A 23307-nucleotide genomic window follows, 5' to 3' on the forward strand; every position below is an offset into this window, starting at 1 on the left:
ATTTCCCCTCCTGCACTGTCCCTCCACACTCCCAATCATAATGTCCATCTCCAAGGACTTGTCCCTCCTTGCAACATACCCAAAGTCAGATGGAGCTTTAGAATCCTTACCTCCAAGGAGCAGCCTGGTTTCACCCTCTCCAGGACGAACCTGTTTGTTCTCTTAGCAGTTCATGATATATTCAATACTCTTCTCTGGCCCCAAAGTCATCAATTCTCCTTCTACCATCCCTAATAATTAGCCAGCTTTCTGATGCATAGTATGTAATTTCGAAGACTATGGCCTGGATCAGGCACCCTTCAGACTGACATTGTTGCTCTTCAGTACTCTAGAAATGTCCCTGACAGCAGACTCTCCCAAAGCAATTCATCTTTTGATTTCCTGGCTGCTGATACCAAGAGTGTTGATTGTGGAGCCAAGCAAATTAAAGGTGTTAACAATCTCAATCTCTTCATCATCCATCATGATGCTGCTAATCGGCTCAGTGGTGAGAATCTTTTATTTCCTTGATGTTGAGCTTCAATCCATAGTAAAGGCTGCAGTCTTTGACCCTCTGCAGCAAGTGCTTCAGCTTCTCCTGTTTCAGCAAGTTGTGTCATCTGCATAATGCAGGTTGTTGATGAGTCTTCTTCCAATCTTGGTGTCACTTTTTACTGGTAAACTGAAATTATTGTAACCCACCACCTCTTTTGATCATTTGATAAAGGGGTTTTTCTAGAGTTTTTGGTCAAAATGTTTATTAGTGGTAGTTGTAATTTCTTCCCCTTAGTCTTGATTTTCCTTCTTTCTCTGCTCCAAGTGAACACAGACTCCTCATTGTATGTGGGATAGCCTTATATAGGTTTTTAGGACCCCAAGAACTATGCAATTAATTAGAAGGTAGAACAAAAGTAGTAATTACCACGTGAGGTTGACTAACTGGGATGCACCATAAAATCATAACTCTCCAACTTAAGACACCAAATCCTATGAGGTATTTGATTGTATCCTGATAGGCTTCTTAATGATCATAATGATTATTATAATTTCTTTCCAAACAAAGCTTTCTCAGATTTTATTAAATTCTGAGTATAGTGATGAGACTGGATATATGAACTCCGGTTTAAAAAGTTTCAGGCCCAAAACATAAAAAGTCCCACTCATTACTTTGGGTAGCAACACCCCTCTGACCTCTACAGAGCCAAGACCACGTCTTATTATGCCGTATCAGTGAGAAACGATTATCTACTCTCAAATCCTCTCACAAATACAACTTGGTTTGGAAATTAATTCAGGTCAAGGCAAGCTTCCTTTTATTACACTGTGATAATCTAGCCAGACAAGTTACATAAAACCAATTAAACAGAAATTAAGTCTTTGGTGAAGAAAATATTTTCTGATAGTCAATTCTGCCAAACCAGTGCTAGTGAGTGGCATAAGGATATGGATCATAGCTGGGCTGCTCTCACATCAAAAAATGTGTTCTAAAGGCAGCAAGAAAGGAAGGAGGTCTCAAAAATATTCTTCATGTCATGCTAACACTGTGACACAATATTCTGTTCTTCACAGACCTAAAAGCAGAAAGGTCAGTACACACAAAATTACCAATTTGTTTATCTTAAATCTTCAAGACCATTTTCTTTATAAAGAAGGGACAGTAAATATTCAAACAGTGGAGTTCAAAATACTTTTGTTATGTTCAAAATACTTCAGTTATGTTGCACTAGTAATTGTGGTTGATCCAAGAATGCCTGGGATATTGCAGTGTTCCTTATAAGCAAAGATGGTTTATCTCATCCTTTAAACATGTTGTCAGAAGGGGCCAGTTTTTGGAAAGAAGCATCATGGTGGGAAAGGTCAATGAAAGAGACAAAGACCTCAACAAGATGGACTGATACAGTGACTAACACTGGACTACAGCATATCAGAAATAATGGGGATGGTACAGGATAGGGAGGGCAAGGTTCAGATCTGCAGCTGAGCTTGGAGTCATAGCTGATTCCACGGCACCTAACAACAAAAGTAATAAAAACGTGTCAAACCATTCAGTACTCTGAATGCAAATTTTAGTATGGTTTCATAAAATGAAAAGAAAGGCAATTCAGGTTACTATTTATAATTTTAGAGTTTGTTTCACATATACAATGCTGTGTATTTAGAATGAACATTTTCTTAAAAAATTTTATTTCACACTTTTATACAAATATCCACAGGTATGCTCTATTCAAGAAATAATTTTACAATGCTAGTTAGTATAAAAATGTATCAAATGCAAACAGACCAGTGACTTGACTTGAGATGATGTCTTAACAACTCTAAATTCAAATGCCACAACATTCTTGTTTCTTTTTTGCTGAACTTATTATCAACCCTCCCTGCTTCATAGGACATTCACTTTTATAACAAAGGTCCATAAACACTGTCAAAATCTTAGCTTCTTCCTAACCCACAAAACTAGTGCAATAGTCTCGGTTAGCTCAACAAGAAACTGAGGTTTTAAATACTGTTATGACCCTATTTTTGAGGACATTTTTGTAAACAAAGTATCATTTGTATAAGCTATTTTTGTAAATGAATAAAAAGTACAACCAAAATAATGTCCTTAGTATCTTGAGGGTGTTAAGATTTCTGAAAAGAAAAAGTAATTTAAACTCTAAAGCTAGAGTGGCACATATAGCTATATTTTGCGCTTTTAAAAGATTGAGGCATTTCTTATATTACATCAAAACAAATTAGCACCTGTTTGCTGTTGCTCCCCATATAACTTAACATTTCGAAGCACAGTTTTTAAAAGAAAACCAAAACCAAAACCCAGCTTTCATCTCTTTTCAAACTCAACTGATTGTATAGAATAACTGTGTTCCCCTCCCCCACCCCATCTCCAATTAAACAAATTCTTATCTAAGTAGTCCCAAAGCCGATTTGGGAATACAGGAGAGGGGAAGACAGGCAATAAAATGAAACTAAAATAGAACACTAAATGGTTCTAAGAACATTTAAATACTAAAAAATGTCAGGATGTATCTCATCTATCCCGAATCACTGCTTTGGTAATAAGATAGTCAGTAGTCTTAACATGGTTCAGTTGGACCCACCAGAGACACTCACTCAGTCTTTCAAGTCCTGAAAAGACAGTATTTGCTGCAGTGAGTGAAAGGCCTTAGAGCTCAATGAACAAAGCCATTCTCTCCAAGAGTTCCTGAAAGTCAGAGAGCATGGAATTCAGAAATCCATGCATAGCTTTAAACTCCAAAATATCCAATTTCTGGTACGAGTGAAAAAGCTTACCGTTTATCCCACTTCTTAGACAAACCTTTTAAGGGGCTTGGAGGAACAGGGTGGTATCGAAGGAGATGTTTTAATTTACAGGTAAGTTTAAGTTACTATAAGAACTCTCTAGTATATTTATCAAGAATTAGTATTTTCTTTTTGCAGTACATAATTTTAGGTCAAACCACTGACCTCCCATGTCCTAGTTCTGATTGCTTAAATCACCCAAAGGGTCCATTGGAGAATCTTTGGCCTGTCAAAATGGTTTGCAAAAATAATAAATACCAGAGCTAACTATATACACATAAGGATAACTAGCATTCAAATCTGTTGTTCTCATGGGTTTTAGTGAAATGAGAGAACGCAGCCTGTAAGCATCTGGTGTGAGTGCGCACTCACACATTTAGGAAACGGAAAAAGATGGCAGGATGGCATCATCACCTTCTATTGCACATTTAATTTAAGACCGCGCTTTAAATCCAAACTCCACTACCCTGGCAACAGAGTCTTGTGATGTGGGCCGGCTGACTTGCAAGTTCTCCAATCCCACGGGCAGAATGTTTGTAGAGGGTGCAGAAGTGCAAGCGGAGGCTGTGGGTGTCTCCTTCCAACTACATTCACAACAGGATGTCACGAGAGCAGGCCCTGCCCCTAGCACGTGTTATATTGGCCACACCGCAATGAAAAGCAACCTGGAAAGTTAAATTAAGGCAGTGAAAGAAAAATCCATTCCAACCGTCTTAAATTTGGCTGTGCAAAACAAGAGCCTTAGGCTACGTAACAATATCCACAGTTAAAAACTATGGGTTCGTACTGCTTGTAGTCAGCTGAAACCAACATTCAGGTATTGGAGGGTCTTCAAATCCACCTGAATGTCTGTTAGGATTGGGGTGGAAAGCAGTTTGGGTACCGTGGAGCTTTGGGGGCTCCCCTAAGAGTAGCTTTCATTTTCATTCCACTTGGTGACCCACTGTTTTCGTTCCAGGTTGTCGTTACTGTATTTTTCATCTTTGATCTCTCGCTCTTCTTTCCGGATCCTTACAGCGTGGTATCGGGGAACGCTATCATCGTACCTAGAGCGTTTAAAGAACCCACACTGGGCACAGGGAAAGAGAAACAAAAATTAATCAACCTCAGGAAAAGCAGGTGGCATCGGTGAGAAAGTCTAAGCTGTCTGTTCAGCCATGCCTACTTTTGGACTAAATCAAACACATGGTTTTCTTTTAAGAATGAACTGATAGGTCTGATGATAAAAATCTAACAGCCAACAGGGATAAAGGGAGAAATGAATCACTCCAAAAATGGGAAAAAGTTCATTTTTCTTCTTGTCTTCACATTTTTATAATAATGTAAGCTCCTTGGTCACTAAAAATTTGAGAATTCATGAAGTCCTACTTCCTTTTTAATAACGGCATTATATGTAAAATATCTAATTTTCTGATTCTTAGACTATCATTTTAAGAACAAAATTGTAAAGATTTAAACCCAAGATTCTATCATGGTCCCTGCTTACTAATAAAAGGGAAATCAGGCCTTAGATAGTTGAAATGTTACTATTTCAACATGCCAGTGTTCAACTGAAAGGGTCAGTTTAAGTATTTTCCCCATCTCTTACCTGAGACTCTAGTATACACATCACATCTCTCTTTAGCCAAGCTAAAAATGTCATTTACTTTGCCTCTATTTGCATACATGCTTCTGATTTAAACTTCTTTATGAGTAAGTAATTTAATAACTATTCTTTGATAGAATCAGTCATGTATCTCCTAGGAGGAGATGCTCTTGCACTTAAGTTCAGAATACTCTCTGATTCATCCTTTTTGAAAAATACATTATTTATGTTTAAATTGTTAATGAAGATAAATGCTTTTTCATGAAAACTATTCAATTTGACCCAAAGTAGGTATTTACAGAACATATTTTAACCAGATTGAATATTTTTTGATAAATAACATATACAAATGATTTTTCAGGTATTTTCGATTTAGAAATGCAGCTAAACAAAATTTAGATGAGGAAGATAACTAGAATGGCTGACTGAGAAGTTTATGATGTTATGAAGAATGGTGTTATGTAAAAAAAAGGCCAGAGGGCAAAATAAAACTTTGTGCACAGTTATTGCTAAAACAGTAAGCAAGATGGGCCATGAAATTTTGTTCTTGGGTCACTTCTATATTCACTCATTTCTTTTTCTGTGCAAAAGTGCCAAAGTACCTATTGATTACAAAATGTGACTGCTGTCCCACTTGAACAAAGAAGGAAATGGAGGGTGCTCCGTGAAATGACAATGGCAGTGCTGGGATTCATCCTAACAGTGCCATGGAAAGGCACTGCCAAGTCACTCACTCCATTTTCATTTCCACATAATGGAAAAAGGAATCAACACCAATTCCTGTTTCCATGGATTTTACAAATAGAGGGGCAAAATATGAACTTGAAATCAACTGAGACCCCAAGATTGCATAAAATTTCCAGGAAAAGGAAACAAGGTCAAACTCCATTACAACGTACTGAAATAAAAGCTGTCAGGGCACGTTTTGCACTAGAATTTTGTGTACTGAAGGTTCCTTAGGTTAGAGGATTATCACCTGAAGCTGGCCATGATCTCTATCATGCTGATAGTCTTAATTTGTTGTAATGGTTTTTGACCTGCTGTAGATATGCAGGAAAAGGACGGTACATGCTTAGCTGGAAAAGGAGTTTCTGAGCAACAATGAAAGCATTCCAAGCATCCCCAACACTTAATGGCAAAGACAAAGAGATCAAAAAAGACAGTGAGAAAGCCACATCATCAAGAGAAACAATGTTTCCAACATGCAACAGGTTAATTACGCAGTCAACACAAGCTTCTGTTGGAGGGAAATTTCAAAATGGACAAGGAACCTGGACTGATTGCTTATGCATCTTTGAAATTCCAAGTGGGATGCTACATGACTAGATTGAACCACGTGTGGCAAACGACTATGGGGAGGTCTAAAGTCTCGGTCTGTGTGTACAAGGATATTTTGTTCACTGCAGTGGGCAATGTGCAACAACAAAAACACCACAGAACAACTCACCTGAAAACACACACACACACACACACACACACACAAAATTCTGTACATTAAAAGAAACGATCATCAGCTTTCAAGTGTAATAAATGAATCTAAGCCAGGCAAGCCAGTGTGGACATTTGGAAACATATCTGTTAATGGGACACACACAGCAAGCTGTTGCTCGTAAAGTTAGCCACCACAACCACAGCAGGTCCCACAGCTAGCAATTAAAAAACATCAATCGATTTACCAATTACAGAAGTAGATCAATACTATGCATCAGAAGTAAGCCTCTCTTTATCAGACGGCTGAGCATGGATCTCAGCCTTGTGATATGTGGCATCATAATGACTTTTCTTATTTCTCTTGAAGAAACCACACTACAAGGAAGCAAGGTATTTAGTCAATTTTACAATCTTGTGCATCAGTGCTTGTAAACAAAAGAAAACCTCAGAGTGCCATCTATTGCTCTATTAACAGCTTATTTACAAAGATTCCACTGTGGATCAGACCCAAAGCAAATAGCTGCTGCACTGTGACAGCATTCAACCAACTCTCTCATCACGGCTTCTTTTCTGGTGAAAGGTTTCCTTGTATGAGTGACATCAACTAACCGGCTTTTCTGTTTAAACAAAAATCATTAAAAGGGGGAAAAATACGTATGCATCTGACTGTAATTTTGGGTGGTTTCTCCATGTAAGAGAATACGGGCTCAAATCAGGCAAAAATGACTGACTTCTGTGGGTGACTGAGACATAGGTTAGAAAAGGAATTCTCTAAGACTGCACAAATTCAGATAAAATACAGATGCACTGTGGGTTATTTTTTTGCCTTTTAGAGTAAATTTTATGGAACCAGTGCTATCTGCCTCAGGCCTTAGGGTGGGTGGGATGAATCATATACAAATCCAAATACACCATCATGAAAGCATGATTGCTGCCAATTCCCCCGAATTCTGAACCGCCAGGAAACCCTTCAGTGGTGGAAGCCCAAGTTCCCCAGGTTAGGTCACTCTAAATGAGCAGAAAAGGGTGATTTTCTTCCCACCATAATTTCCTTCATCCACCGGTGGAGAACTTTTTCTATTTACCTATTTTCTATTTATTTTATTTACCTATTTTCTATTTATCTAGTTCATAAGGCCATGGAACTGCCCTTTGAAATATAACTTGGTTGAATAAGTCTGTTTTTTTGTGAAATTTCGCTTCCTAAGCTAGCAACTTCATAAAGATAAAAAATTCTGTATTTGTATCAAACCATACATTAGTCACTGGCCATTTTTTTTAAATGGAAATGTGATTTAAAAAATATAAAACGCAACACTTCAGTGCTCAATAATCAAATCTCATTGCCTTCATACCCCCACTAAGGCTGACCCTATAGAGAGTTTCTGAAATGGTCAATTTCGCTGGAGGATATTTCTCCTATGGAGTCACTGGTAGATTTGAACCGTTAAGTCATGGGCTTTGGGTGAGCACACCCTATAGACTAAGCCATTAGATCTCCCTATGTTCAATACACACATGTGATAAATGGCTACCTGACTGGACAATGTCATTCCAGAGCATTTTCACCATTAATTATAGAATGTTCATTTGGGTCATATAATATATACTGTTTTGGTATATATTTATAACTCTAAATTTATGACAAAATGAATGTACTCAGTGAACCTTCAATAATATGTGCTAGTGAAAAAGAGTGGAAAGAGGACCGGACCAGGAACTAAGCGTTATTCTTAACATGTGTCTGCAAAATGAAGGTTATCTGTCCAACCCAAAGGATTTGTTTTCTTCTTTCGCCCAAATAAAATGCTAGGCTGAAGTTTATTGTTCAAAGCATGCTGTGACTGAAAGGGACCTGGAGGTTCACACCCCCCACCTGCCTACCTTGGCCTTGCCACTTATGTGGAATGCAAAACCAAATTAAAAGACCCTTGTTTCTGACCCTCCTAATGCTTTCTAACTTTAATACACAAAGCGTAATAAAAATTATTTTAGATGGGGTGACAGGTGCCTGGGCACTTCAGAGCCCATCTAATCCAATATAATCAAACACTTAGCTGAAGCAAACCAATGTCCCAGGACAGTAAAATGTTTTGCCTAAAATTATACAATTTGTTTTCTTAAATCTTCACCCACTGTCAAGTTTATATACCTTGTTAAAGACTGACAAGAACTGTCACAGAAGACTGTCCTGTGACTTTTATCAGAGAGCAGTAAGTTCAACCTCAAGTATCCATCCCCAGTTTTTGACAATAAAGCATTTCTGGGGACATCTCTTTGTTGGCTGGTTGTACCTGCCAGAGAAACCTACCACCTGAGCTAAGCAACAGTGGGAGGGGGCTCAAGGCCCAAGAGTAAATATCAAGCTTCAAACTCAAGTTTGGAGAATGTCACAAAGTTATTCTAGAAAGACAAAATGGTTATGTTTAATAATTATCTGTTAACTAAAGGAAAAAACAAAACTGACTGGGTTCAGTATTTTAACACAAGATCATCCTGATCTTTTTATCCAATATATTCTTCTATAAGGAGGGGCTTGATTCTAGAATGGTGGTTAGGATTGCAGTTCTCATATAACACTCTTCAACAACTGTGTTTTGGAATTCAGTTTCTTCCTATTTCAAAATATGGTGCATATATAAGGCTGCTGAAATAACAATGTTAATATTTTTGCAGTAAAATTAATTGAAGAAAGAATAAATATGAGAAACAGGCCCCCCCCATATAAATGCATTTTTAGATTTCTCTTGTAGAGTAAATGGTTTAAGTGTTCAGCATTGCTATGTTCCCCTATTCAGTCTTGGCTGCCTCTATCAGGCACACAGAGAGCAGGAGGAACTGTTTACTTGCATCTGTCCTGGGACCCTGAAAAGCTAACAATGTCTGTCAAACAGATGCACTAATGGCCCCTTTTCATATCAGATCAGACAGGGAGCTCTGGTGGCCTACTGGCAAGAAATTGTGCTGCAATGTCAAAGGCATGTGGTTTGAATCTACCAGATGCTCCACTGGAGAAAGAGGAACAGTCTCCTTCTGTGCCAGTCAGATCTGATTTGATGGTAACACACACCAACCACCACCATATCACATCAGGGTCTGTGGCCACAAAAATCACTACAAATTTTCATTTCTAGAGTTCATTGGAATCTGAGACTTGATACAAGTCATTACTCACTGAAAAGAAAAAAATCATAATCCTTGGCAACCAACTAGGAGCTCACGTCATATACTTTTTTTTTTAATGCATACTATCAGAGAAAAACCTTTCCTTGTCCTAGGCTACAATGACCCCTAAGGATGGAGTTACGCATTTTCATGCTTCTCTAGATCTAATCCAGCTATGACCGGTATTGTTGCATTGATTCTCACTCATGGCTAAAGGCTACCATGAATATTTCCTTATAGAAAAGGACATCAGCAGCAATACAGCTCCATTTGATACAGCATTATTTGCCCAACAAATGAAAAACAGACAAAGCACACTAAAATCTATGCATTTAAGCAACTTCAAACCATGTCCAAATAAGGTGCTTTGGAAAACAAAGTACTAGGTAGGCAGATACATCAGTGTTAAGTGATTCCTTTCAAATTTTATGTTGGAAATTTCATAATGAAATATCAGGGTAAAAGGAAGTAATGGGGGAAATTAGAAGAAAAATATTTTTAAAGACATGAAATTTGTTTTAACATGAAACTCAAACGTCAGCTGTGACTCACCTTCCATAATAAAAACACTAATAGGGCAAGCAACAAAATCCCTGCAAGAATAGCCACCAGGATGACCCACCAAGGCACTCCTGAGTACTGAGCTACAGTCTTGGAGGGAAATACAGTCACACGAACCTGTAAGGCATAAACACAAGCACTGTTACCATAAGTTGGGGAGAAAGGCACTATCAGGAGTTTCAAGTGCTACTTCTGATTCCAAGCACATTTTGGACAATGCAAACTATGGATAGATGAGATGACATTTTAAAAAAGAATATTATTTTTTCATTGTTGAACATTTTATTCCCCTCCCCCAACCTACCCTGCAATGCACCCCTTACCCAGATTGTTGCCATACAGATAACACCTAATGACATTTTCCTTCCCCCTAGTTCTTCCCTTCATGTGTTCTATTGCAGTGCTTATTATCTAGCCGCTCCTTTTTTATTCTCTCCCCACACTGCTATGTTTGTCCTGTAATAGCAGTGTTATTATGCAGTATTCATCCTTTTGTGATGGAGCTATTTCACTCAGCATAATGTCCTTCAGGCTCCCCCATGTTTTCACTGTTTTTCAATGTTGTGTAATATTCCATTGTATGAATGTACGGTAGTTTTTCCTATCCATTCATTTGTTGATGGGCACTTGAGTTGTTTCCATCTCTTTGCGATTGTGAATAACACAACAATAACCGTGGATGCATGTACATTTGTTTGAGTCAGGGCTCCGGTTTCTTTAGTATATATTCGCAGTAGTAGGACTGCTGGGTCAAATGGTATTTCTATTTCTAATTCTTTGAGAAAGCACCAGACTGCCTTCTATACATTCTTTTACATTCCCACCAGAAGTGAATAAGAGTTCCAATCTCTTCACAACCTTGTCAGCATTTGTTGTTTGCTGCCCTGCTGAACTTTGCTATTGTTGCTGGGTGAGATGATATTTCATAGTTGTTTTGTAACCTGTTATCTTTAAAAAATGTGTTATCAACAAAAAAGACCAGTAAACTGTAATGCATTCATCACCCAGTGCCAATTATCAAGATAGTGTCAATCCTGTTTAATCCACATTACCCGGTATCTTTTTGAGACATATCATATTTCCTTTTAGGTTTCTTTAATGGAAACAAAAGGGCTAGTGAATGTTCAATCAGCCTACACCCTTCATCTAGCTTTTGAGACGTTGTGAAATATAAGCATAGAGGGGGAACTTTTGCTTAGGACAAAGGACTAAGAAGCCTCATAAACAGTAACATTTCTGGAAATGGTGCTATCGCAACACCATCTGTATGAGTAAGCCAAACCCTGGATTCAGTCAGAGGCAGACTTAGAACTAATGCTCCAACTAATGGGAAGCATAAGCTTTAAACATTTGATAGTTAGCAATTTAACAGAAATCATGTCTATTATAAAACAAACAAATTGCTTATGGTGGTTCACAACAACTCAGTTACAAACATTTACAAGAATCCACATGAACTTTTGTGATGCCAGGAGACCATTTTTTGAAGCACATAAAAGACCTCACAATAAAGATGATTCTGGACACCACACTGACTAGGGAGTCTCCCTGCTTCAAGGGTTCTGATATTTCTCAAGCAAGGGGCTAAGTCACTCAGTCACTCACTGTGGTCAAGCCAAAGGTCACAGCTGACCCTTCATCAGGTTTTCAGAAGCTGTAAACTGCACGGAAGGAGAGTGCCTCTTTCTCATGAAGCAGCTGGTGAGTTCTAACCACCTACCTCTGGGTTGGCAGCATTAACTCCTTACCTACTAGACCACCAAATCTCTAGAGGGAGCATGTAGATTCTGAGAAGGGTTTCTAGAGAAGTATTTAACTCTGGATGCTGCCTAAAAATGCTTCTCTCCTACACTGTGCTTTTTTGCTTCTAGACTATGCAAACTATGGTTCTATTTTTAAACCTTTCCATTAAAGTACTTCTCTTTCCTATGCTATTAGAAAATGGTTATTAGCTTCATTTGACCTAGAAGAAATTGTTTTTCTTTCAATATTTAATAGGCAGAAATGGATATTTAGAGTTTTTAGCTTCCTACAAAAAGCCCTGGTGGGGCAGTGTGTTAACACACCAGCTGCTCTGTGGGAGAAAGCTAGGTCATCTCCTCTCGTAAAGATTTACAGCCTTGGAAACCTGCCAGAGGGACACTGTGAGTCAGAATGGAGTCTTACACTGGTGGGTTTGGGGTTCTGTGTTTTCACACGAGTTCTAACAGACAGCACACACATTTATTACCCACCCTATTTCCTGTTATGATCTAAATGAAGTTTCCTCCAACTACTCAGCCTCAAGGTGGCCTTTCCCCTCCCCCACAGGTGTCCCAGCTTTAAGCTAAAACCACCTTTCTTTTAGATTATGGGTTTTAGCACAGTGGCATCCATCAATGAAGAAAGGAAGGACTTGTGAGAGAGCACTGAAGAAATAATATGGTTGTTTATCTTCTGTAACTGGGAATGGACTACTCTTAAAAAAAAAAAAAAGATAATTCAATTAGTCTATGTTGCATCTCATCTGAGAAGCCCTAGTGGCATTGTGAGTACCCTATTATGCTACTGTCTAAAAGCTGTTTTTGTTGTTATCTGCCATTGAGTCAAAAGGTAGGCAGTTCAAATTCACCAGACATACTGAGGGAGAAAGACAGGCAGTGACCTCCCATAAATATTCAAAGCCCGAGAACCCAATGGAAAGCCATCATGATCAGAAATGACCTGATGGTGTTGGGGTTTTAGAATCTTATTCATCTGTTTCCCTAATAATAACTAGCACAAGGATGTATTATATTGTGTGTCCCTGGGGGAAGGTGACCACCTGGAAGGGACACACTCATTTATAGTAAACCAATTGCCATTGAGTCATTTCAGACTCCCGGGACCCCTATGTGTCACAGTAGAACTGCGTTCCATAGGATTTTCAGTGGATGATTGTTTTAGAATTAGATGTCCAAAGCTTCCCCCACCCCCCACCCCAAGGTATCTATGGATATAGTTGAACTTTTAGTTTTATAGTTTAACTTTTCAGTTAAGCTGTTTATACTTCTCAGAAATTCCGTTTTCATGAATATTGCTATTGTTGGGTGCCCACTGGGTCATTTTCAACTTGTAGTAATGCCATGTGATAGAGAAGATCTTCCTCATGGGGTTTTCTACACTCTAATCTTTTTGGAGCTCTGGAGGCCTAGTGGGTAAGGAGTTGTGCTACCATTCCAGAGGCAGGCAGTTCAAATCCACAAGCTGCTCCTCAAAAGAAAAATGGGCACTCTCTTTCCATATGATTTACAGTCTCTGAAAACCTGCCAGAGGGTCAACAGTGAGTTGGTCTTGACTTGATGACGGAGTTTTTGAGAGGTGAATCTTTATAGAAGCAGACTGCTGAGTTTCTCTCCCAAAGAACTGCTGAGTGTGTCCAAACTGCCAATCATTCTGTCAGGAGCCAAGTCCCACCAGATTAAGTTCTGGTAAATCTAGAAGTTGAGAGTCGAGAGGGGTCCATGGAAAGAGTTAATATGATTACATCTCGTAACAGAATCTTAAAATAGCTGATCATAACGGGAAAATGAAGGGAGCTCCTGTGGCCTAGTGGCAAGAAGCTGCGCTGCAATCTTGAAGACACGCAGTTGGAATCTACTAGCTGCTCCACAGGAGAAGGATGGGCAGTCTCCTCCCATGTGATCAACTGCCTCTGAAAACGCAACACAGGGTCAGCTACGGGTTAGTTCCTACTCAACAGTATACAATATGGGAAAAATGATTCTCATAAATGGCTTCAAACCAATAGCACAGGGGCTGAAATAATAAAATTTTGGATTTGCAGCTAGTGTTGGGTGGGGAGCCATTGAGAATGCTAGCCTTGAATCTGGCCATCATTAAAATGAGAGATAGGAAAATTTTATTTATTTATTTAAAAAAATTTTTTTTTTGTGTGTACCGTCAAATCAGATGTGACAGGTACAGGAGAAGATCGTCTCTCCTTCTCCAGCAGAGCATCTGGTAGATTTGAACAACGTACCTCTGGGATTCCAACTACTGATTCTTCTCTGTTCCCAACCTTTGCATTCCAGTCACCCATTATTATTAATGCATCTTGACTGCATGTTTGAGTGGTCTTCAACTGTAAAAAGTTGGTAGAAATTTTCTATTTCCTCTTCTTTGGCTCTGGTTGTTGGTGCATATATCTGAATGATAGTGGTATTCACTGGACTTCCTTGTATGGGTATGAATATTATCCTGTCACTTCACAATATTGTATTTCAAGATGGATCTAGAAATGACTTTTTTAACTATGAAAGAAACCCTCTTTTTCCTCACCTTTTCATCTCTGGAGTAATATATCTTATGATGATCCGATTAAAAATGCCCCATGCCAGTCAATCTCATCTCACCAATACCCAGTATGTCAATATTTATGCGTTCCATTTCTTCTTTAATAATATCTAATTTTCCTACATTCATGGACCTCTCCAAAGTGCTGAAGAGCAATGGTGTCACTCTGGAGCCTAAGGTGAGCCTGATACAGGATTTGCAATCAGTTGTTACGCATCAGAGAGTTGGACAATGACTAGGGATGATAGAAGGATGCCTTTGAGCTGTGGTGCTGGAGAAGAGTATTGAATGTACCATGGACTGCTAAGAAAACAAAGAGGTTCATCCTGGAGAGGGTTAAACTAGCTGCTCCTTGGATGCAAGGATTCTGAAGCTTTGTCTGACATACTTTGGACATGTTTCAAGGAGAGACCAGTCCTTGGAGAGGGACATCATGCTTGGGAGGGTGGAGGGATAGCGCAGGACAGGAAGACCCTCAATGAGGTGGATTGATTCAGTGACTGGGGTAATCAGGATGGGTGTGTCGGAGACAGTGAGATTGGCTCAGGACAGAGCAGAATTTAGGGCTGTTGTACACAGGGTCACGAGTCGCAAGCGACTTGATGGCACATAACAACCACCACCACCACCTCTGTGATTGCAGTGCAACTTCCTGCCACTAGGCCACCAGATCTCTAGATAGGAACATTTTAGAGACTAAACAAACAAACTGCGCCCCCCCCCCCAAAAAAAAACACCCCAGCCCCAGCTAGTTGAGGATCCAAAGAATGAAGCCCTTCCATTCCTAAGAGGCTGGGCTACACAATTAAAGGGCAGGGGAGTCCGCAAGCCTGTGTACAAGGTCAGGGCGTGGTCCTGGAGGGCAGGAGCTGTTACTGTATTTTCTTAAATTGTCAACTCAAGTTTTTGTGGGATTTTTTTTTCTTCATCATAATTATTCTACAGCTGGGACTGGGGTAAGGTAGAAATGGACTTAGAATCAAGTAAAGGGAGAACAACTATGAAATGTGGAGACTGGGGAGCTCTTTCTCACAACAACTGTCACTGACGATAAAAGGTAATGAGAAAAATTAATAAAAAATAATTATAAAGATTGAGAAACTTCTAATCATTAAGATGATTAGAAATGACTGCAACAATTTGCATAGCTAAAAAAAAGCTATTAAAAAGTGTTTTCCATAAAAATCTAATCATTTCCATGCAGATGCCTCGTGCACATGAACCTCACCTATCATGTTCCCTGGAAGAGGAGAGAGGCTGCTGCAGTGAATTAGACCACCACCGAGCAGTGCTTAGAAGACATTTGATTACCACTGCCAAGTACTAGCCTCAAATTATCCTGTAACATAATACTCTCCACTTTCATTGAACATAAGTATGAGAAATCACTATATGAAGAGATTTTCCTATATTTTACAAACTATTAAATATACTCTTGGTGAGTGTTCTTTATAGAAGAAATCATTTTATAAAAATATCCCTATTTCAAGTTCTTTGAATTTAAAGTGAAAAAAAAATCTCATCCCTCTCAAGAATGATGTGCTTATTTTTACCTACCATGTTTTCTTTTCTATCTACCAGGATTCTTTACTACTTTAGAAATAAAGTTAGGGTATATAAAACAATCAGTAAATAATAGCTTTTCTTGGCTTAATCTAATAATACCAGCCTGGTTCACCAAACTCCAGACTTTGACATCCTTAACCACTGACACGATATTTTATTCTACTTTGACTCTTTAGCAGCCAGCACAAGGAAAGCACACCATGTTTCTTTAACAAACCTTTGTTATTTGGATTGATTTAATTCAACTGATGAAGTCAGTGACTTCATCTTACTTGCATCCACAATCAACATCCTTGGTACCAGGAGTCAGGAGAGATCAGGAAAAGTATTACACCTGGAGAGTTTGCAGCCAGGCACCTCTCCAAAGTACTGAGGAACAATGATGTCAGTTTAATCAGTAAGGTATGCCTGAGTCAGGTCTTTCAATCAATTGCTATGCACTTAAGAGCTGGACAATGGATAAGGATGACAGAAGAAGGATTGATGCCTTTGGAATATGGTGTTAGAGAAGAGTACTGATAATCTCATGAACTGCCAAAAGAACAGACAGGCGAGTCTTAGAGAAGGTGCAGCCAACATGCTCCTTGGAGGAAGAGATGATGAGACTTTGTATCACATCCTCGAGCATGATACTAAGGACAGGCTATTCCTTAGAAAGGAACATCAAGGTGGAGGGTAGAAGAAAAAAAGACCCTCCTGCAACAATGGGTTTGAGTGTGTCCGAGACTGCGCACACAGCACATGATAGGACAGAGTGCAGATCTGTTGTTCATAAGATTGCTATGAGTTGGACCCGATTCAATGGCATCTAACAACAACACAACTTGACTGGTGCTAAGCCATCTCACCTGGCTAAATGAGGTGATTTCTGCCCTCTCTGACCTGGTTGTAGTCTCTTGAATTAAAGGTGCTCTATTGCAAAATGAACACACAACAAATAGAACTTTTTCTCAAACCAAGATTAAAGTAAAAGCAATGGGAAGAATTTGTGAGAGAAACACCAAACAACAAGCAGAATCATTCTTTTTTCTTCTCTCCCTAAAGAATCTGATCTGGACTGGAAAGAACAGGTAATAGGAAAACAGGAAAATGTGATTCTTGGACTCCGTATCATATCAGATACTCAGAACACAAGAATTATCAGAAGGCTAGAGATAAGCCAAAGTCTCATTTTTTTAAAAGAAACAGATTCTTGAAATAAGAGATCAGTAATCTACTCACAAATCTACTAACTGTTAAAGAAAGTAGGATCACAGCAAAGACTCTTAATTTTTACTGTTATGTGCCGCAGAATTATAATGGACTCATCACTGACTCTAGTGTGTTTTTCAGAGACTGTAAATCACACAGGAGAATCATCTTTCTCCCACAGGGCAGCTTGAGGATTCAAACTTCTGTTGGCTGAATCGACCAGGAGTTGGGCTGGCATCACAACACCTTACCACTAGTCTTAAGAACATGGCATGAGCAAGAGAACATTCCATTAGACTGGACACCAGCTACCCAAGCTGGTGGTTAAATGACAAGTAAAAAAAGATCCAGAATACTGTATAAAACCATTACTGAGGAGGGGGACTAATCATGGGGTTGTACAATTTGATGGGTGGGCGGTGTAGGAAATTGGAAGAATCTAGTTTGGAAAAAGAAATGCATTCTGAATTTTGTAAATGAACTAGTATAATAAAAAAAAAGGTAAAAAAAAACACGTCTAAAAGTATATCAGTGTTGTCTTCAGAGCAGTAATTGTCAGTCCTCCGTCCTCCAATCAATCTCTTTGAAAAACATTTCCATCCATGATGTCTCTTGCGATATGAAGTCATCTTGATACATAGCCCTGTGGGACCTAAACCCCGCCAGGAATCTCTCACTGGTAGATGACCACAGAGTTCTTTCCTAGTTCTAGCTAATCTTTTGTTAATTGTTTAGATGAAGACATTGATGGCTTTCTAGTTTTATAAAGGTTTATAAGGGTGAGAGAAAATGTAGTAAGTAGAGCAAATAATCATGATTCAAAATTACTTTGTAAATGGAAACTCTGGGTCAAAGTTACATTAAAGAGGTATTTCATATATTTTGATTTTTAAAACTTGCTCTAGGACAGGAGATGGGAAACACAATTTTACCACAAGTTCTGATGAAAGACACTTGGAAGTTTCAGTAGAATAGAAATACAAAAACAGCAGCTGCTAGAAAACCAAACAGTCTCCAGGAAACATTTAGAATCAATTTCAGCTGAGCTGTCGGAAGTGTGGTGCTGAGATGGTGGAGGGGAATGGTCTCAGGGTAAGGTGAACTGGGCCCCAGCTCAGGACTGGGAATCACGTATGAACCAGGAGCCTGCCCAAAGGACAAGCCCAGGATGGAAAGAGGCCAGGAACAAGTTCGGTTGTGCTTCATTTAACCGAAGAGCTCCCAAGAGAATAAAACAGACTTGTTCAAGATGGCCTTACAGTTTCCTTCAGTCATTCGAACGATTGTTACATGACAGAGGAATGTCATTTGCTTTGTACTCATCCTGCGGGGCACAATCAGGGACCGATATGTGTACATCCCACAGCTGGGGTATAAAAAGGGATTCATATATAAAAGATCGTTTCTAATAACCGCACATGGTTAAGCATGGCATGGGCTACCCCGTGATACAATGAAGTTAACATCACTTGGGCACTGTACTTCAGTAATAGCTGAGCAGTTGCTACTATGTGTCATCAAGTAAAAAACAACTCAGCTGACGCTCCAGTGGGTTTCCAGAGGCTGTAAACCTCACGGGAGGATCCTGCCAATCTTTTTTCCAAACTCCAACAGCAGGGGCCCTCTAACACATGGAGCCTCTGGAAGGTGTCTCCACTTCTTCATTGAGCCAATAGCTCTCAAGCCTACCCTATGCTATCTGAAGAACGGAGGTCCCTAGTTTTGTTTACTTGTTTCTAACGATTCCATTAAAATACACCTTGGCTTGGTGTTATTGTCACTGTCAAGTCAGCTCCCAGATTCACAGCAACTGCATGCCCCATAGGACTGGACCCTTGAGATGATCTACTGGGTCTTCACCGGCTGATTTTGGAAGATCACCAGCCTTTTCACCCTAGTCTATCTTAGTTTGGCAGCTACCTGGAAAGCAGCACTTCAAGGCATTACCCGCACTTTCCCTTAATGGAGCTAACTAAGGAGCAGCCATGGCAGCGTGGCCTGTGGTCTCCCTCACCTGAGTGCCTGCATTTGGCAGCTTGATATTGTCTGTGGCAGCAGTGACATCAATGGAAGCCCGCACAAGGATGTCCAAGTAGTTCATCTTGGAATATTCCTGTTCAGAGACAAAGTGGATGCATCAGAGGCGTGAGGAACGTCTTAGCAGGTGGTCAAGGACCTGGAGAGGCAGGCCAGAGGCTCACCTCCAGAAACGTGCCGTTCCACAACCTCGAGCGCAGCAACACAGAGGCCTTGCTGTCCAGCCCTCGCAGTGGGCACCTTACGTTCACACAGTTCACGTTCACGCTGCAGTTCTGGAGGGAACGGAATGAGCGGTCGTTCAAATGCAGCACTCCCAAGCATGACCGTCTCTCAGACCCTCTGCCAAAGCTTCACCCCTCCTGAAAATACTTACAAGGGTCTGATACTTCCTTTCAGCAAACAAAGAGAACTTCCTGCTATCATCTATCTGCTTTTCGGCAATTTCTCGTTTCCTTCTTGAGTTGTGAGATTCCTGAGAACAATCAGATGAGAAACAGTTCCAACTTTACTTTTTGGTCATTACTGTGCACATAACTAACAATTACTATTAGCTGCTCTCCTGGCACCAAAGGCAGAGAGAACTGCAGTGGGAGGCTAGCATTTGCCCTTACCAACCTAAATGTCCAGTTTATGGAGGCAACTCATTCCAACTGTCCTTACAACGCAGAAAAAAACAAAGGTGTTCTCTGGTCCTCTATCTCCCCACCCAACTGAAAGCATCCTTACAAAGGACCAACTCTTACCCCTCCAGCCCGCCCTCTACCTAAGGTACACACCATAGGAGGCTGTCAGCACGTCTTGAATGAGTCAGTGTCATTGAGAAACACGAAGAGAAGATGCAAAACCCCCAAAACCTAGCACAGGACTTGGTCAAAGTAAAATACTGACATTTCAGCCCTATGAAAAGTTTTAAAATGGCATTTCCCCCTATAATAAACCAGTGAGAATAATGGACCATCTAGGGCTTTTTGTTTTAAAGTTGGTGAGTAAAAAATTATGTATACGTTACCAACTATGGACAACTAGTCTTAGAATTGAAAACAGATATGCAGTGATAAAGCATGACTTCATCAAGCCGGTGGGGGAACAAGCAATGACACTCGTCGGGGTGGAGTGGTATAGACTGGAGCAGGGCGTTGGGGAGTGGATGTAAGAGTTTGGCTTTGAAACTGGGGAGCAGAGCTTGAATGTGCAGTTTGTCTCTTTATTGTCCAGTGACTGTGAGCAAGTTTTTTACTCTCTCTGAATGGTAATTTCCTCATCTGTGAAATGGCTGGTTGGCATAATGAAAGTTCTTACTTCAGAAGACTAGCTAAAGAATGAAATTTAAAAATGTAGACAAAATGCTTAGTAGAGTGCTGGAAACTCTGAGTAATCAACAACTATTTACTTTTTAAAGAGTAAGATACACTTTAAGGTCATTTGCTAAGGAACCAAGACCCTTTGTAATATGTTTGGTTTTATTGGTTATTCTTATGGTGAATAAATGCAACACAGTTTTGGTTCGTGCAATTCACAGCCAATGAGGAGTTTAAAAGAGGGCGCTCACACCTGCTCCCCCATCAGGACCACACGCAGTCCTCCTCCTATACAGGCACATCTCATTGTATTGTGCATTGCTTTACTGTCCTTCACCAATTGGGCGTTTTTTACAAATCGAAAAGTGTGTAGCAACCTTGTGTGGAGTAAGTCTGTGAGCATTATTTGCAGAAAACATGTCTTCACTGTGTATGTAATTTTATTTTGGTAATTCTCAATACATTCCAAACTTTTTAAATTGCTAATGAACACTTAAGAGAGTATAGAGTAAACCTCACTTTCATGTAAACTCAAATTCAAAATTCAAATTGATCCTCTGACAGGTAAATCTGGTGAGGGAAGAGTGGACCAGTGGTAGGTTCATATCTGCCTTTGAGTTAAACACGCAATTCCCTGAGCCCTATGCCACGTGAGACATGTTCTCTCCAGTCAGAAGTGACTCACGGCTGATGGTCCAGCAGGTTTTAGAGGCTGTATATCCCATGGGAAGAGATCACCCCTCTTTCTCCTGTAGAACAGCTGGTGGATTCAAACTGTGCGCTTGCATTAGAAAGGTAACTCCTTACCTACTAGGCCACCAGAGAGAGCTCCCTAGAAAACCAAGAAAGCTATGTGACTTGCTTATTTGAAATTTGCTTTACTGTGACGGGCTTGAATGATACCCACATTTTCTCAAAGGAATGTTTTTGTTATACTGAACAGCTACTGACCATAAAACTTGTCACCGGCTTGAATAAGAGACTCTGTCTTATGTGCCAGAATGGTCACTAACCAGCTGGAATTTCTCAATTTGAGGTGATCATTTAACTATCATAGGGAAAAGGTCAATACTGAAGAAAAAGTCAGCACGCCAGAATACCAATTTCCCAAGGGCAAGGACAGTTCTACGCCTCATCAGTTATCTTCTCTTATTTTTATCTGTGGAGACACCGGTTAAATCTACCCTCGTACCTTTAGCTTTAAGAGGTTTATTTCATTTTCCGGCTCACAGGTTACTTTGTCCAATCCTTTGGATTCCACTTTTACCAAATAAAGCAGCCATTTGCCATTGCTAATTTCTTTTGGCCACTGAATATTCAAAGTTGCCGTGCCAAGGTTCTTGAGAGGTTTGCCTAAGTTAATTACCTGTTAGAAAAGAATATATATTATCTCAGTATAATTCTTTTAATAGAAAAAATATCAGTTTCTGCTACCAAAAGAGAAAAAGCCGAGATATCTGACAAAATCCTATAACAAAGACAGAAAAAAAAAATTTAGAGTATTCCTAATCGGTATTAACTCTTATGAATTCTTACTAACTTTTGTTTTTCAAAGGTCAAAGAGACAGAAAATTAGTGGTGGCCTAGGGCCGAGTGGAGAGGAGGGAGGGCTGTGACTGCTAATGAGTAGAGGGTTTCTTTTTAGGGTAATGGAAATGTTTTAAAATGAGTTAGCATTGATGGTTACAGAGCTGTGAATATCTAATAATCACTGAATACTTTAATGGGTGAACTGTATGGTATGTGGACTATATCTCAATAAAATGTGTTAAATGTTTGAAGATGGACTGGAATAAACAAGGCCATGAAGAAATGATTACCGATGTGATCCAGAAAATGTATAATGTGGTGCAACAATGAATGAATAGAAATCTAAAATCTCTGTAAATGTTCATTAAAATTATTAAAAGAAGAAAATAAAAAGTGTAATGTGTAGCAGACCAAACATTCCAGATATGTCAAGTTCTCAGCATGCCCAAGGAAAGGGGAAACGTCACATGTGTGTTTGCAAGTTGCTCTAATGACAACAGTATGAATTACATCTCAATGTCAAGAAAACAAAAATCCTCTCCAAATATTACTAGACAACATGGTAGATGGAGGAAAGATGGAAACTGCCAATGACTTGACTTTACTTAGATCCACCATCAACACTCATTGTAATGCTATTGTTAGGTGCTGTCAAGTCAGGTATGACTCACAGTGACCCTATGAACAACAAATCTGAATCCCATCCTCCCCTGTGCCATCCTCATCATTTCTGACACACTTGCTGCAGTCACTATGCCAACACATCTTGTTGAGGGTCTTCCTCTCACTCGCTGACCCTCCACCTTTCCTAGGTACTGCACTTGGAAGATCTATAAAGAATTATCTACAAAATGTTAAAGAGCAAGGGTGTCAGGTTAAAGACTAAAGTGCCTTATCCAAGCAATGATATTTTTAACCACTTCCTATGCATCTGATCTCTTCCACAATCAGCTCCTGGCCTAGTTTTCACAGCTGATATTGAGCTTCTCCAGCGGTCCTTTCCACAGCTATAATCAATCTGATTCCTATGCATACCATCAGGTGAAATCCAAGTATATAACCTGAGTTTGTGTCTCTTCAAAAACGTATTTGCTATGAATAAGTCATTGATTGTAAAAAAAAAAAAGTCATTGATTGTACAAAATTCAATCATTCTCTCTCCAGCTCCATTTCTGTCACCGAGTCCATGTTTTCCACTACTGAATCTTCTTCTCTGCTCCCAACTTTTGCATTCCAGTCACCCATTATTATCAATGCATCTTGATTGCATGTTCGATCAATCTCTGATTGTAAAAGTTGGTAAAAATCTTCTATATCCTCTTCCTTGGCTCTGGTTGTTGGTGCATATAT

General features: G+C 39.6%; 1 protein-coding gene across 2 annotated transcripts in view; it reads right to left on the reverse strand.

The window, feature by feature from the left end:
• Positions 1-3918: 3918 nt before the first annotated feature.
• The window catches only part of ITGA6 (integrin, alpha 6), an 86030-nt gene continuing 66641 nt past the window's right edge, over positions 3919-23307 (reverse strand). Inside the window, exons 20-26 of one of the 2 annotated variants that reach the window (XM_006878833.1) lie at positions 21620-21793; positions 19503-19601; positions 19291-19401; positions 19104-19202; positions 10010-10135; positions 6538-6667; positions 3919-4345 (exon numbers count right to left, since the gene is read on the reverse strand). In XM_006878833.1, coding sequence (XP_006878895.1) covers positions 6560-6667; positions 10010-10135; positions 19104-19202; positions 19291-19401; positions 19503-19601; positions 21620-21793 — 717 coding nt within the window. In that variant the 3' untranslated portion in view covers positions 3919-4345; positions 6538-6559. The remainder of the gene's footprint in view (positions 4346-6537; positions 6668-10009; positions 10136-19103; positions 19203-19290; positions 19402-19502; positions 19602-21619; positions 21794-23307) is intronic. The other variant, XM_006878832.1, reaches the window with a different exon arrangement.

This window comes from Elephantulus edwardii, unplaced genomic scaffold (assembly GCF_000299155.1).
Source record: "Elephantulus edwardii isolate Elephantulus edwardi_28Jun2011 unplaced genomic scaffold, EleEdw1.0 scaffold00001, whole genome shotgun sequence".
Lineage (NCBI taxonomy): Eukaryota > Metazoa > Chordata > Mammalia > Macroscelidea > Macroscelididae > Elephantulus > Elephantulus edwardii.